The following is a 15,680-nucleotide window of genomic DNA, read 5'->3' as shown; positions in this document are numbered from 1 at the left end:
ATAAATACCACTCCTCTTCTTTGCTTATATACGTTCCTTAAAAACAAACTAAAACAAAAAACAACCTTCCCTTGACTCATTACCATTTTATTTCATGCCTGGTCACTCCTCTATTAAAAACTCTTCATTAGCTTCTTATGACTTTTAAAAGCCAAATTCTTACCATGGCTTTTAAGTTTGATCAGATTTCAGGCCCTGACAACTTCTCCAGCCTCTCCCTTCGGCCTGTGATACTGACTTAACTGAACAAAACTGCTTATTTTTAAGTCTCCACTCTTTCACTTAAAATAATGCTTCCAAGATTCCTTCAGGATGTAGTATGTATCAGTACTTGATCTTTCTTAATTGCCATGTAATACCCCATTGAATGACTACAGCACATTTAAGAAATCTTATCATTGGTTGATGTTCCTTTGTAGTTTTTCTCCTTTTTGGCTCTTATAAATAATGCTGGCATTTATGTAAAAGTTTTTGGGTGGACTTTTGTTTGCATTTTTCTTGGCTAGATACCCAGGAGCAGAATTCTAGATTATAAGGTAAATTGGTTTAACCATTCAAGAAACTGCTGGGCTGTTTATCAAAAATGCTGCAGCTGCAACATCGTGCATTCTCCCTATAGCACATAAAGATTCTAATTTCCCCATATTGTCTTGACTTTTGATTATAGCCACCCTCGTGGGTAACAAGTGGTCTCTCACTAAGATACCTACTACTAAACATAAGCCCTCTCAAACTGAAGCCCTACACCATATTATATTAAACTCAACAGCTCTTCTGACTATCTACCCATTCATTCCAGCCAAACAGACTAGTCTCTGTTTCTCACAGATGCTGTGGAGACTCCTCTTAAGCACTGTGAGTAAGCCATACTTTCTGCATCGTTTTCAGCTTAGTTCAACTCTTTATGCTTAAAATCCAGTTTATATCTGGGTGGCCATCTCTGACCACCTGTGACATCCCTCTTACCAACAGTATTTTATTTCTAATTATGCATGTGCCATGCTTCTAAATATACTGTTTCTTCTCTGTAAAATTAGATTACCACCCCTCAAACCCACACCCACCCCCGCCCAACCAGCACCATAAGGGGAGTGATTTTATCTTAAAATTCCTCCTATTAGCCAGATGGGTGGAGTAGCACATGCCTATAATCCCAGAGACTTGGGAGAGGCAAGAGTACCGCAAGTTTGAGTCCAGCCTGGAAAATGTAGCAAGACCTTGTCTCTAAAAACAAAAAGGATTAGCTCAGGGGTAAAGCACCCCTGGGTTCAATTCCCAGGACTACCACTAAAAAAAAAAAAAAAAAAGTTATAATTCCCTCTATTGGCAAAATCTAGCAAAGCACACAATTATACAAAGTAAAAACATGATAGTTGGCAATAAAAATTCAATCTTAAAAAAGGTGCTTTTTAACTTTTATCATGTGAAATATAACCAATTATTAAATGTTAAACAATTACCTTTAAAAATGCTGGAAGCAGCCTCCATTTTTCCTGTGAACCAAACAAAAAGAATATCAGATCTCTATGCCAGCACCATAATACTTTCATATGAAATTATAAAAACTTTATCACAGTGAGCAAAACAAAGCAAAACAAAGATTTTAAAATTATAACCCCTTTTATGGAAATAGTGTGTGTGTATACACATACATGCATTCAAATGTATGTATATACACATAAATATATATCATAGATGTCCTAAACATACTACCATTTAATCTCTTCCTGATGACTCAAGATTCCAAGTATTTTTCACACTTTATTCTCATGATACTTCCTTAGTAAATGAGGTTGGCTCGTTTGAGAAAGGAATAGTAAGTTTTAGAATCTGGTGGGGGAGTTGGTCTCAGGCCTCAAAGGGAGTCTTCCTTTCTTCCTCCCATTCTCTCTGCACTGGTGCCAGGTTAGAGCACACCTCAGGGATGCGGAAGGGTGGCACACATGGCATTTGCTTCTCTAGTAAATGATTCTAACCGCCACGCTTCTTGAGTTTTGGGGCACTGGACTATTGCTTACCATGATAGTCTCTTTTCACATATGGCTTCTTATTTGTTAATGGAAATGTCGACATATGGTTACAGTTGAGTCTAAGGTCACACTACACAATTCCTGAGGAAGGATCATATAGAACCTCAGAGCAAAACCTGGCTTTCACTCTGGTGACCTGAGACGCACTGGAAGGCTCTGAGCAGAAGAGTGATGATCTGGCTCACCTTAACTGATCACTCCTGCTACCAGTTTAAGAATAAGCAAGATTAAAAGCAAGAAGATCACTTGGTGTCTGATTGCCACAATCCAACCTGGTAACAACAGGTAGTGAGTAATAATTGTTAGTTTGGAGACAAACTTTCAGTTACAGCCAACAGGACTGGATAAAATGGAGTCAAAATCAATACCTCGTTTTCTGGCCTGAGCAGATGGAGGGACAGGGCCACCAGACTAGAGCTACTGATGGAGACAAGGATACAGGGAACCTTGCAAGAGCAGCAGGCTTAGTTGTGGAGAGGCAATGGGAGTTTGGTTGGGGGAAAATTTGGTTTGAGATATGCATCACACATTCCAGTGAAACATGGAGTAGGCAACACAAGGTCTGAATTTGGGAGCAGAGTAGTCTGTAAGTTAAGGATAGATTAGCAAACAGGTGGTAATTAAAACCGTAAGAGTGGAAATGAAGAGGAGCTCCACAAAGTGAGAACAAGAACACTCCAGCATCTACAGATGAGAAGAGTTAAGTGGACCCAACCACAGAGACTGAGGAGTGGCCAGCAGGGGACGCAGACAAACTGAAGACGGTAGAAACATTTTTAAGAAAGGAGTCAGCCAGGCCGAGCGTATTGTTACACGTCTGTAATCATTCTGAGGACCACAAGTTCAAAGTCAGCCCCTGCAACTTAGTGAAGCCCTACACAACCTGGCAAGACTGTATTTCAAAATAAAAAATAAAAAGGTTTGGGGATGTGGTTCAGTGGTTAAATGCCCCTGGGTTCAATTTCTGGTACCAAAGAAAAGAAGAAAAAAAGGAGTCAGCCAAACCAATCTATAATGAAAGAACTCAAAAGTTGATGGGGTCGGGGGAAGAATAGAAAAGGATCATAGGTTAATGGAACTGTTCTATAGCATGTATTGGACAATAGTTATTTGAGTAATTATCAAAACTAATGTAATTGAAGACTTAATTTATAATAAATTATATGTGAATATTAAAAAGAACAAGGAGGAGACTCACAACTAACAAAAGATGAATCGTGCCCTCCCAAAATCCTTATGTTGAATTCTAACCCCCAGTACCTCAGAATGTGAGTTTTATTTAGAAATTCGGTTGTTACAGATGTAATAGTTCAGATGAGGTCATTAGGGTGAGACCTAATTCAACTTGGCTGATCTCCACAAAGGAGACATGCCTAAGGACAGTATCATGTGAAGATGAAGGCAGAGATCAGGACAAAGCTTCTATAAGCCAGGGATCCAAAGATTGCCAGCAAACTACCGGAGGCTAGGTGAGAGGCATGGAACAGATTCTCCACCCAGACTACAAAAGGAATCAACTCTGCTATGACTTCAGGTCTCCAGAACTGTGAGAAATTAAATTTCAGTTGCTCAAGCTATGCTTTTGTGGGACTCTGTTATAGCAATCCTACAAATTAATCCAGTCCCTCATGTTCCTATTCCCACATCTCAAATTCCTCCCCCACCCCACCCCCCACCCAATCTCATACCTACTTCCTCACATCCCAAAGCCAAATCATTGGTCAGAGGCTGATGATCTGCCACAACTATAGTCTTCCAATCTCCTCCAGAAGATAGGAAACCTCATCCCATTTCTGTTCCTCCCACTCCTGGATACTCAGCCTATATTTTTTATTGATGTGTTCTTTAAAACCATGGCACTATTACATATTTCCATTTAAAAACAAAACCTCCCTTGGCCCAGCAGCCTCTCCCTTACTTTCTTCCCTTCAACTACCGCTTCCTGAACAGTCTATGCCAAGCTACTCTCCCTCTCTTCCCACTCCTGTATCCCAGGGCTGCCAGATTATGACTCAGCTGCCTGCAAAGAGGCTGACAGAGATACCAACTCCAAGGGCACTCACTCCCTTCAGACCCTCCACAGCCATACTGACCACAGCCATACTGACCACAGCCTTCTTCGACACCTCCTTCTCTGACCTCTTTCCTCCCTACTGGGACTCTTCCTATGCTTTCCTCTGCCTACCCTGCACGTGTGGTGTTTGTCAAGGTGTTTGGTCAGAGTCCGACCCCTGGAGAATCCTTCCTCCTTCTCAAGTAGGGCTGGGCATGCAAGATCTCACACGTTGGCTTAGCTTCCCCACCCCACCTTACACTCCTTCCCCCAGCTCCAAATGTAAATTCTTCCAAGGGCAGTGGCCTTATCTACCTACCTTGTTAAGCATTGTGCCTGGCATGGAAAAGACCCTCAATAAATACTGAATGAATAAATGAACAATATGAGTGAATATCAGTGCTTTGGTGATAGGTATTGACCTGTGCGCTCTACTGACTGGACACAGACATCTTACGGATTCAGAGGCCACTGAAACTCAGTATGCCCCAAATTATATTAAATGCAAAGATAATATTCAGCAGTATAAAATCAATGAAGTGGAGCTGGGGCTGTAGCTCACTGGCAGAGTGCTTGCTTAGCACACATGAGGCACTGGGTTCAATCCTTAGCACCACATAAAATAAACAAACAAAATAAAGCATGTTGTCCATCTGCAACTAAAAATAAATAAATAAAAATATTTTTTTTAAAAAATCAGTAAAGTGTCACTTAAAAATGCCATTCTAGCCAAATACTTCTAATTAGTCAAAGGCAATAAAAAGTTATTCATATATTCATTCACTCAATAAGAACATTAAGAACTGAGGGCACAGCAGAGACTAAGATAAGGAAAAGTCTGATAGGAAGAAAAACAAGAAACCACTAGTGTTAAGAAACAATAGGAGGTTCTTCTCCTGAGAGGACCCATTCTCTCCCTCAAGAGTGTCCCCTTTCCCCTTCTTATCCCATCAATAAACTGTTTTTTTCTGTTACTCTGAAAAAAAGAAAGGAAGGAACGAAGGATGGATGGATGGGATACCCATGGCAGCAGACAGCAAGGAAATCTAATGTCTTCTGGGACAGTCACAGGAATGAGATTTCTGATTTGTATATATTTAGAAAACAGAACTCTTAAGATGTAATATGGATTGGATGCAGGAAACAGAGTTATTATTCCTAAATCAGAAAACTGGAATTGTGGTACTGGTAGTTTGCAAGTTCAGTCAAGAAATACAAATTTACCAGGCTTCTTTCTTCAGTCTAGTTAGCAGTGAACTATGAAGACTCTGGAGTCAGGCTGACCAAGACCAAATTCTACATCAGCCAGTTACCAGCCTTTTAACACTGGACTATTTATCTAACTACTGTAGAACACTAGTAAAACAAGTAAAAACAGCATTTAAAAGGATTAAATAATATAATACGTATTATGGCTAAACAGAGACTGACACATTGTAGGGGATCAGTAATTGCTAGCTCTTGATATTAAACCTTCAAAGTTAAAATCCAGTATTGCCTAATGACAGATAACAGTGTGCTGCAGGCACTCAGATTCAATCTGATGTAATGATCATTAATCAACTTTATTAAGCTTCAAATAATTATAAAGAGGTTCTTAGAATTCAGTGCTTGCTGAGCTCCCACCCCACCTCACACTCATACCCCCAGCTCCAAATGCAACAGAATCACTGATCATGTTGCTTTCCTGTTTAAACCCTTTAAATGCTCTATAGCTCCCAGGGAGAGAGTCCAAGTTCCTTCAGATGTCTAACAATATATTTCATAATTAGAACCCTTACATATCCTTCATTTCTTATTCCCCTCTTTTTATTCACTCAAGAACCACCAGATTTATTTCAGTTCCTCAGAAATATCTGATGGTCTTGCTGTGGGGTTTCAAGCACCCTGTTCCCGCTACCTGGAATCTCTTCCTGGACTATCTACTTTCCCATTCCAAGCCAATGAAGATTTTGAAGGTCAAAAAGGCTATGATAATGTTGCTGAAAGCTCCATCCTTGTCCCTGATGCCAACCCAATAACAAGGACGCAGCTTTGTGAAAAAGGAAAAAGGTTTATTGTTTTGCTAGCAAAGGAAAAACACAGAGGACTCCGGTCCCAAAGGCTGTGATTCTGTCCATCTGCAAGAATATGGAACTTTTATAGAAGTGATTCAGAGAAAATGAGATTAGGGAGGAGAGATCAGGAAGAAGTAGTTTAGGAAAAAGAAAACCAGGGAGAAGTTTAGGGAAAAGAAGATTGGGAAAAAGAAAAGAAACCACGTAATTTTCAAAGCCACAAGGAATATAGTCAAAACATCAAGGTGAACCCGTTACAATAAGAGCCATTACAGAAAATGGAATGGAATAAAAATGGCAACAGGTGCACCTCATTGGGCAGCTCGCTGTATGAAAGTTATCCTTAACTCTGAAATCCTGATTAAGTTATAGGGCTTTTCCCTCAGAAAATAAGAAACATTTTGGGTAAATATTCAGGGCGTTTGCAAAGTGCCTTGCAGCCCAAACTTTAACTCTAGGTTAAAAGGAATGATGACTACCCTGGGATTGACACGACTTGGTTTTACCACTACAGCAGCTGAGGGGCTTCATGAAAATGGCCTAAACGCCCCTGGACCTCAGTGCACTTCTCTGTAAACCCGTGAAGATGTAACTGGTCCCCCAGGGTGAGTGCGAGGGCCAATCCTTTCCGATGCACACATATACTGTAAGAGCTCGATCCAGAGGACCAAACGCGCTGCTTCTCAGGCCCGGATGCTGCAAACAGCTCCCGATTCAGTCCCTTCACCCGCACGCGGACGCCGGATCGGGAAAAAGGCTCGCACGCGCGGACCTCTGAACATGCGCAGAACCTCTGAGCATGCGCAGAAGCCGCTATTCCGTCCGAAACCACGGCTCTCCGGGAAACGCCTCCTCAGATGTCTCCCGGCCCCTTCCGCTCGCCACACTCCGTCACTTACCTCTACAGTCGGGATTGGCGCTGCCAGCTGCTCCGGGGTCAGGTTTCCAAATTCCTCCGCTAGCACGTCCATGTCGGTCACGACAAAGGAAGAAACAGACAAAACCTTCACGCACGCCTGCACCGCCCCAAACTGCAGCACGCCTTAACAGCGGTACTCGGTGGCCTAAACTGTCCCCACCGCGTATGTTCAACCGAGGCACGTCAGAAAGGTTCCGCCTATTCTCGACTGAACTTGGGGAGGAAACCGGATGTGACCGAGGCCGAGCCTGGAACCTGCGCCCTCTGGTGTAGGTCGGAAGTTTTACCTTAATAATCCTCAACCCGGGCTTAATGGAGACCAACAAAAATGTGAACTGGTAATTTGCGCAACCTGAATCACTGAAGCAGAGAATTTACTTCACTAAGCCCAAAACTGCATTATGGAAGGATGAGAAACTTCCCAAAGGCTAGTAATAGAGTCGGTTAAATTAGTAATGATGCCTTTGGGCTTTAAGGTATAACAGGACAGTAGTAAGTTCCCAAGGTACTAGACCTATGATCTGGGAGTAAATTACTAGCACATGGAGGGAGTAGTATAAAAAGATGACATTTAAATCAGTAGCGGGAATCCACGAAATGACATTGGAACAGCAGAGCCATTTGGGAGAAAAATACTTCTGAGTGTACTTTTAATATGTCCTATATGAATTAAATATCTCAGTGTTAAAAAAAACAGGTCTAGAAGAAACTAAGCTTATGTATTCCTAACGTTGAGTTGGCAAAGAACTTCAAGGATGGCAACAAATCATACGGGATTTGATGAAAAGGATCCTTAAATATGATTTTATGATTCCATGAAAAATTAAAAATTTTCCAAAATATTGTATAAAAAAAATCACCACAAATAGAGTATTTTAAAAAAGTTTGTCTCCCCTAAAATAAACTAATATAAATCAATAGGAAAAATTCCCATTAGAAAAAAACAAAAGATACCAATAATTGCTTAATGGATAGTTGCAATCTGGGAAGGGGTAAAAGTTCTAGATGGTGTTGATGTTGCTCAACAATGTGAATGTGCTTAATCTGCTGAACTATACACCATTTTTAATGGTGAAAATAGGAAGTTTCATGAATGTCTGACCACGATGTTATAAAAATTTGTGAATATATAAGCCTTGCACTAAGTTAGTCTTATTTCTGAATTAGCTACTTAAATTTCAATGCTTGTGAAAGTACTGTGTTGATGGACATCTGAAAATAAGTGAAGAAAAATAAATGAAGAGTCAGTCTTGCCCTCAAAGTTCTTCAATTTTCTTAGAGACAAGATACATTTGTATATGATTCTTGTGAATTACCAGAAAGCACCCCATTTAGAGTCTAGCAGGGAAGGGACTATGAATGTGATTTATATAAGATAGTATCTCAAGGGTGGCTCAGTTGCATTGGCTCCCTGCTCCAAAGTCCTTTTTGCTTTCCACCATCAGAGTGGGTCTCCAACTTCTGCAGTATCAGAATTGCCTGGAGAGCTTGTTAAGACAAGTTCAGCTTTATAATTTGTAGCTTGCCGCTGTTATCACTCAATACCACAATCCTCTGTTTATGTGTCTGGTTCTCCAGAGAGCTTCACCAGGAACCTTCTTGTCTCTGTATTCCTGGGTTCTACCCAATTGTTTGTTCCTGAATAAATTTGTATTGAATAAATTATTTGAAAGCAAAAATTCAATGGGTGATAACAAATTTGATATTCATTTTTTTTTGTCCTGATTTTTAAAGTTTTCTCTTGAAAAGTAGGAGATTGGTAGTAGTCCTAAAGTCCTCCTTGGTGACAGTTGGCTGACAGTGACTGGAGTGTTGGCCATTACACCATAGCTACCATAATCACTTGCAATCCATCCTGCATTAAACCTGCACCCCAGGTCAAATTCATGCCTTCTCTCTGATTCCCTAAGAGGCTGGGTTTTTAAAACAAAAAACTAAGAATCTTATGATTTGTTTTCTGCTGTCACTGATGTTTTGAATAGAGGACCAAGAGATCCTAGAGGGAAAAAATGGTTAACATCTTGGCACACGATGCCATCACTTACATATAAAATGTTGTGGTAGCCATATGAGAAGTAAACCAATGCATGGGACAGAGGTAGGAGAATGGGGGGAGGCACTGGTGATGGAAGAACAAGGAAAAGGAGAAGGCAGAAGTGTCCCAGCTGGCTCTGGAATATAAGGGAAAGCTTCCACTTACCAAGTGTTACTCCTTGCCAGGCATTGGAATCTACCCTTTGTAAACATGTTCTCTAGTCAAATGGTCAATCCCTGGGACGTAAATATGGTTATCCCCACTTGACAAGTGAAAGACTAAGATTCATAGTGGTTAAGCAATATTTGCCCAAGTACATTTGGAATTTAAGTCCATAATTATCTGACTACTGTATTTAATACTACAATGAAAGCATGGGGAGACGGATCAATGGCATTTCAACAGTCAGCAACAGCATGAGGGCTTTAAAGTACATTCTACCACATCCAGGCAACTGAGAATGGTTCTCATGTAGGGCATGTCAAGGGACATGTCTGTAGATGCTGCTAGAAAGATCCAGGAGAGCCAGGCTGTGATTGGCTTTAATCCATGTTAAAGAAATTGGACCTTGTTCTGAGAAGCCTCAACATGAAGATAATAGAGAAAAAATATATACCTTCTCTTCTTAAAACCTTGGTTCAGACTAGATTGTGTTCAGTCTTGATTTCTACACCTGGATAAATTTAAATATATAGAACTGGAGAAGACCAGAAGCAGCATCAGAGAAAGGATTCAACACTGAAAAGGCAAGGATAGAAAGGGTCCCTGCATTCTGTCATTTCACAAACAGCAAGGTAAGAGAGAATGTGGACCAAAGTTTCTAAGTACTGTAAGCAGAGAATATTTTGCATTTTGAGCAAGACTTGTATTTCAAAAATCTTCAGCTGCCTGCCAGGCCCACAGTCCTCTGAAAAGTTTTGCTTTACATGATGTGTCCTTATCATCCTGTGAAAACCAGTAGGGCCATGTATCCCCCCCCAAACAGCCCCATAGGCTAGATCTGAGAGGGCCAAGGACATTTATCATGAGAACCTTACCCAACACAGGGACATGTTCATAGTAACTAGTGGCAAACAAACTCAATCATATTCTCTGTTGGGACATTTTCAATTAAGATACACAGAAAGGAAGGACAGAAACAGAAGTTGAGAAGTAAATGCCAAGTCAGCATTTGGTAGCATCTTAACACTGAGAAATGCTTCTTATTGGATGCTCGGAGGAGCCAATATAACAGGTAGATAAGAGCACTCATTCAAGAGTTAGAGTCCTTCCTTAGGTTCACTTAGCAGATCTGTGACCTTGGGCAAGTTCCTTAGCCTCTGAGTCTCATTTTGCATATATGAAAATATCAGTCTGCCTGAAAGCAAGTTGGTAGTTATATAATTTATATAAAGTACTTAGGAAGTCCGTGACATATGGTAAGTGCTCAGTGGCTATTATTATTACATTCTAAAAGATATATTATATTCAGCTTTTCCAGCACACCTGAAAGTGCAACTGCTGAGACAGGATTACCTGGTTTCTTTTATTCTTCATAAAGCCTTATAAAAACTGTTTCTTTCCCTTGAAATCTGAAAGAGATGAACGTAGTAAGCTTAGAATTTACAAGAAAAAATTATTCCAAAAATAGTGAATGAGAGGAAACAAGCTATAATACAAAGAAATTTTTGAAATTTTAGATGGAATCATGAAGGATAAAGTCATAATTGGTTACTAGTGAATTTAAAACACATTGTGTTTTGTCACTGTCCTTTGAAGTTGGCATCAAGGACAACAACCACGGCCCTCCACCTACCCTTGAGTTTCTCTGCCAATGACAATATTGAGCTTAATGAACCGTGGCTCTGATGAGATATGATAATTTTTGTTCTTATGTAGCTAAGTACTTAATCATTGCATCTCAAAGTACTAAAACCCTTTGAAGCTTGAAAGAGATTTAGGACTCATAAATTATAGTTACTATAATGTATTCTGAATACATTATACTTTAGAGTTTGCAGACAATTTCAAATACATCTCATTTGATCCTCACAATACTTCTGTGAGGTAAACAGGTTGTCTGGTAGACAGGTAGGATAGAAAACTCAGATTCAGGTTAAAAGATTAAAAGATTCAGATTCAGATTAAAAGGCTGATTTGGGTTCTCATACCTATTAAGTTGTAGGAGTAACTCAAACTCAGATCTCGTGACCCTCAGTCCCATGCTACTTTTTACTGAGCAATGAGTGGACAACTTTAGAACTTAACACCCATAGAAGGCTGAACTTTGATTTTGAGAAAGATACAAGTGAGAAGTTTAAAAAAAAAAAAGCTTGCACAAAAGGTGTCCCTCCACATGCCCATAGCATCCTTGGCTAATAAACCATAGAACCCCATTAATTATCCTGAACCTGGCCTCAAAGTCCCCTCCACAAAGTGTTCTAGGGAGTTACCACCAAAGGTCAGAGCAGGCACCAGTTTTTAACTTATTTCCCTAAAAAGAAAGTTCACTGGGGCTCATTCAAGGAAGCTGGAAAGAACTGAGGCAGAGACTAACTAATGCTTACCAATATGCAAGCCAATATCTTTCTCCTGGGCACATATGCAACCTCCCTTGCAGTCAAATAAGGCCACATGATTGAATACTGCCAGTGGGACATGAGTGGAAATGGAAAATCCTTTTCTTTCTCCATCTATTCAGTGAATGGAGAGAATTCTGAAGATCTGAAGACAGTAGAGTCTCAAAATGGATGAAAGTTGGGTCTCTGGATGGCTGAATGGAGTAGGTGTACCTCCATTTCACCCTCTGTTTTTTTTTTTTCCTCATTTATTTTATTGGATTGTATGGAGATATTTTGAAAGAGGAGAGTTGGCGGGGGGCGGGGGGGGGGGAAGGATTCTGGGACAGGGGCCATTTTCACTACTTGCAGAAGGCTGTCACTGATTCCAGAAGACTCAAGGAGACACCAGAACTCCCTCACTGAGTGGAAAGGTTTTCATTTATTTATTTCAGAGAATATCTGGGTCCATACTTTATAGCACGCTGAGGGCTTTTCTGGTTCCTTTGAACTATGATTGCTTATTTGGAGGCCACAGAGACTTTAGAGCAGTTCATCCACACATTCTAATAAAGGTTCACTTCTACATCCTTCCTTAGGAATTATTCCTTTTTTTTTTTTTAAATCACTTTCAGAAATACTACGATTTTGTGTGGTCTGCTCATACATTTCTTAAGAACTTCATGAATGGTGGTTTTGGTGGGTTTCTTTTTCTGCTCCTCAGCAGGAAAATCCCAAATAGGTTGACTTTAGTGGGATCCCAGGAGTATAAGAGTGAACTATCTATTAGAGCCTGGGTGCTTGATCTAGACTCACTCAAATAAATGTCATCATCTGGAACTTTAAGTTTTATGTAAATGAGGCAAAGCAGCAAGCACATTTCAGAAATCAATCTCAGAAGCCACAGCAGAAACCAGCCTAGCTAGATTCCTGCAATTAGGATTACTTTGGTTCCTACCCATTTCCTAGCCTAATTCCTCTGATTAAATAGATTCTATGAGGTATTCCACACACCCCAAAAAACTCCTCCACTGCTTCAGTTACCCAGAGTCTATTTCTATTGTTCACATAATGAGTTCCTGTATGAGTGCATATGTGCATGACACAACTTATGCTAGTCCCTGGGCTCCCCATTTCTCCAAATGCTGCACCCACTGTGCACTTGGTCTGTTGTGCTTTTTCCTTTCTTGACTTCTTGGCAAATTTCTATGTAGCCTTCATGTTTTAGCACAAGAATTATCTTCTCCACAAAACATAGTTTGATGATCATTAGCACTAATAATGTTTATTCTATAAATGTTATTGTATTTTTACTAGATTATAAACTTCTTCAGGACAGCATTTGTCTATGCATCTCTGTATGAAAGCTGGGATACTTCTTGGCACATAGCAGAGGCTCAATAGGAATCTGTTAGCCGAATGGCTGGCTGGCTGACTGAATGAATGAACATGACTTGATATTTGCAAGGCTCTGGCAGTGAGCATGAGAATCTCGATAGAACAACTATAATTAATATCCCACCCCTAGGCTACACAAAAGTAGTTAGAAAAGAGAGACACCGGCTATTTTGAAATGATTTTTAATATTTTCAAATTTAGTGAGTACACACAGTATACGTTTTAGCAAGAATGAAAATGTGCGTATTGGTGTTTAATAAAATTTACACTACAAAATAAGATGATGTCAGAAAAATCTCAAAAGTAGAAGTAAACATTTAAGTAAAACTAAGTAAACAATATGCTAAGGGATATGATTTTAAAATAAAGGTAGTTGCCTAAATCCAGACTCGAGATACTGAGATTTACTTTGCCATGTTAAAAAAAAAAAAAGAAAAAAAATCAGAATGCCCTTCATTTTATATACATTTTTAAAAATGTTTGCACATTGTTTTCCTGCAGACAACTGCAGTATAATCAAGTATATAAATGAATTACAAGCTGTATTCCAATCTGACAATAAAAATATACACCACTGTTAAGCATACAGTTCACCTCAGAAAGCGACAACAACAAAACATCACACTATATATGCATTACATTTCTACTGGTAGACTCACCCAGCCACCCATGCCCCAAAATAAGCCTAGTTGAAAACTACTTCAGCTTCAGAGAAAATGAAAACCGAAGTCTCCAGCACCTTATGGTTTCTAAGCACAGGGAAACATGGTAGAGGGGAGTGAGGGAGAATAAAATGGGCAAGTCCATGATGTGCTCTTCAGTAAAGTCCACTTGTGCACAGCTGCTTTAACACACAGAATGTCTGACTTGTGTATGGGGCATTGTGGGGAAAAAAATATTCAGAATTTCATAAAATTTTGGCAGATTCTTCAAAATTCAAAGATTGGAGATAATTTATTCACACAATCATTTCCTAGAACTTCATAAAATAATGAAAATAACACCATAATGGTGGAGAATGTGGCAAGTAAAAGGAGGCTGGGAGAGAGGAATATTCATTTTACTTCCTCTTCTCACCAAATTACTAATTTTACGGGTCCCTGGAAAACAAACAAAAAATCCAAAATGTATTTTAGCAATTAAAGCACTTTATAGACTGAGTACTTACTTCAACACACTAAAGGGAGTATGTAATTCCAGCATAAGCCAACTTTTCTAAAATCCCAGCGACAACCAGAGTCCATCTGTATAAGTTCTGATTAGTGCTCCAAAATGGCAAATAATAATGCTACTTAAAAGAGCACCATGGTTATAAGAAGGTAAGGATTTATTCAGCACAAAAGGCATTTGCCAGTTAAGTTATAATGGTGAAGAAATTCAAAGTTCACCTGTTTCTTTTTCAGAACTTCATGGAGAATGGGATCTCATTTTATTATTATTAATTTTCCTTCTTCTTATAAGGAAACCAATTCAAATCATCCCTGATTTACATAAAAATATTAAAATCTTATATAAACCTGTCTATGGCCTGAGAAATTTAAGGAAATTCACTAAGAGGTTTGTGCTAAAACTGTTTCTCTCAGAGAGAAGGTTAATTTTTAAGAAGACATCAACCTCTAAAATAAAATTTTTTAAGGAAAGGATTTGTTTCTATTTTCACTAAATAAGAATGATTTTTATCTAAAAGTTTATACATAGCATTAAAATGCATTTAATAAATTTAACTTCTAAATAAATACTGACAATTGGTATCACAAAATATGGTTTGGTACATTTGGTGAATGTGAGGACTTACTATTAAGTTTCTATTATGCATTTTAATAAAAATGAAATTATACACTTCATATACAATTATGCATTACTTCACTTCATTTATTCAGAACATCAGTTGCCATGAATACTCTCACAACTTTCAAACCCTTTAAAAAGTTGTACCAAAATTAAAAATCATTAGATTTGATAGTGACAAATGAGAAAAACAACTCCTATCAGCTGAATGAATAAGTCATATAAAAACGCTTAGGAAAACAAGTATTATATAGGTAATATAATTAATTACAAATTGCTTTTTGTTCATTACAAATGTCTGTTTTAAACTTGAAGGTGATGCAAAGGTAAGGTTTATATGATATGTGTGTCTTCGTAACGATGACATTACCAGATTACATATGCTTGGTAACACTGCACCACAGACAGTACTAAGAATGTGCCATATCTATAATGCCACTGATGGTTATGGACTGGGTACCAAAGTGCTGGATTTCCCATCTCGTCTCCATTGTCAGATGTCTTCAGTTGGTTGGAGATGAAGCATTTACCTTCCCCACAGCTTCCTCAATAAAGAGCAGCTTCCGAAGTATATTTGCATAAAATGGTCCATACACTTGTTTGTTGAGATTCACGATGTTTGCATATTGACAGCCTAATGCTTCTAGCTCCTGCTGAATGATAGTAAGGCCTCCTGGCACAGGAGGCATGCATTTTTGAGAGTTTGGAAGACAAAGTAGGCTTTTCATGTATAGTTGGATTCGTTTATCTGAAGGGAAAAAAAAAAGATATCTTCATCTGTCCCATTATTTAAGAACATAATTTGGGGGGAAGGGGAATGGAGGACTGAACCCAGGGCCTGGAAAATGCTAGGCAAGTACTCT

At 39.1% G+C, this 15,680-nt stretch overlaps 2 protein-coding genes across 7 annotated transcripts in view; both read right to left on the bottom strand.

Annotated features, from left to right (window-relative positions):
* Positions 1–7,281, bottom strand: part of Polr3b (RNA polymerase III subunit B) — a 129,698-nt gene extending 122,417 nt beyond the window's left edge. The window contains exons 1-2 of one of the 3 annotated variants that reach the window (XM_046429545.2): positions 7,040–7,281; positions 1,461–1,493 (exon numbers count right to left, since the gene is read on the bottom strand). In XM_046429545.2, the coding sequence (XP_046285501.1) occupies positions 1,461–1,493; positions 7,040–7,111 (105 nt within the window). In that variant the 5' untranslated portion in view covers positions 7,112–7,281. Of the gene's footprint in view, positions 1–1,460; positions 1,494–6,619; positions 6,760–6,779; positions 6,850–7,039 lie in introns of those variants that run through there. The other 2 variants (XM_046429548.1, XM_046429547.2) reach the window with 2 other exon arrangements.
* A 5,914-nt stretch (positions 7,282–13,195) lies between these two features.
* The window catches only part of Tcp11l2 (t-complex 11 like 2), a 38,373-nt gene continuing 35,888 nt past the window's right edge, over positions 13,196–15,680 (bottom strand). For all 4 annotated transcript variants that reach the window (XM_046429437.2, XM_046429438.1, XM_046429439.2 and 1 more), the window contains one exon: positions 13,196–15,565. In XM_046429437.2, the coding sequence (XP_046285393.1) occupies positions 15,321–15,565 (245 nt within the window). In that variant the 3' untranslated portion in view covers positions 13,196–15,320. The remainder of the gene's footprint in view (positions 15,566–15,680) is intronic.

The sequence above is a fragment of the Marmota monax genome, unplaced genomic scaffold, assembly GCF_021218885.2.
Source record: "Marmota monax isolate L192 unplaced genomic scaffold, Marmota_monax_Labrador192_F-V1.1 WCK01_AAM20220418_F8-fsc00051, whole genome shotgun sequence".
Lineage (NCBI taxonomy): Eukaryota > Metazoa > Chordata > Mammalia > Rodentia > Sciuridae > Marmota > Marmota monax.
This window is presented reverse-complemented; position numbering and strand designations above follow the sequence as displayed.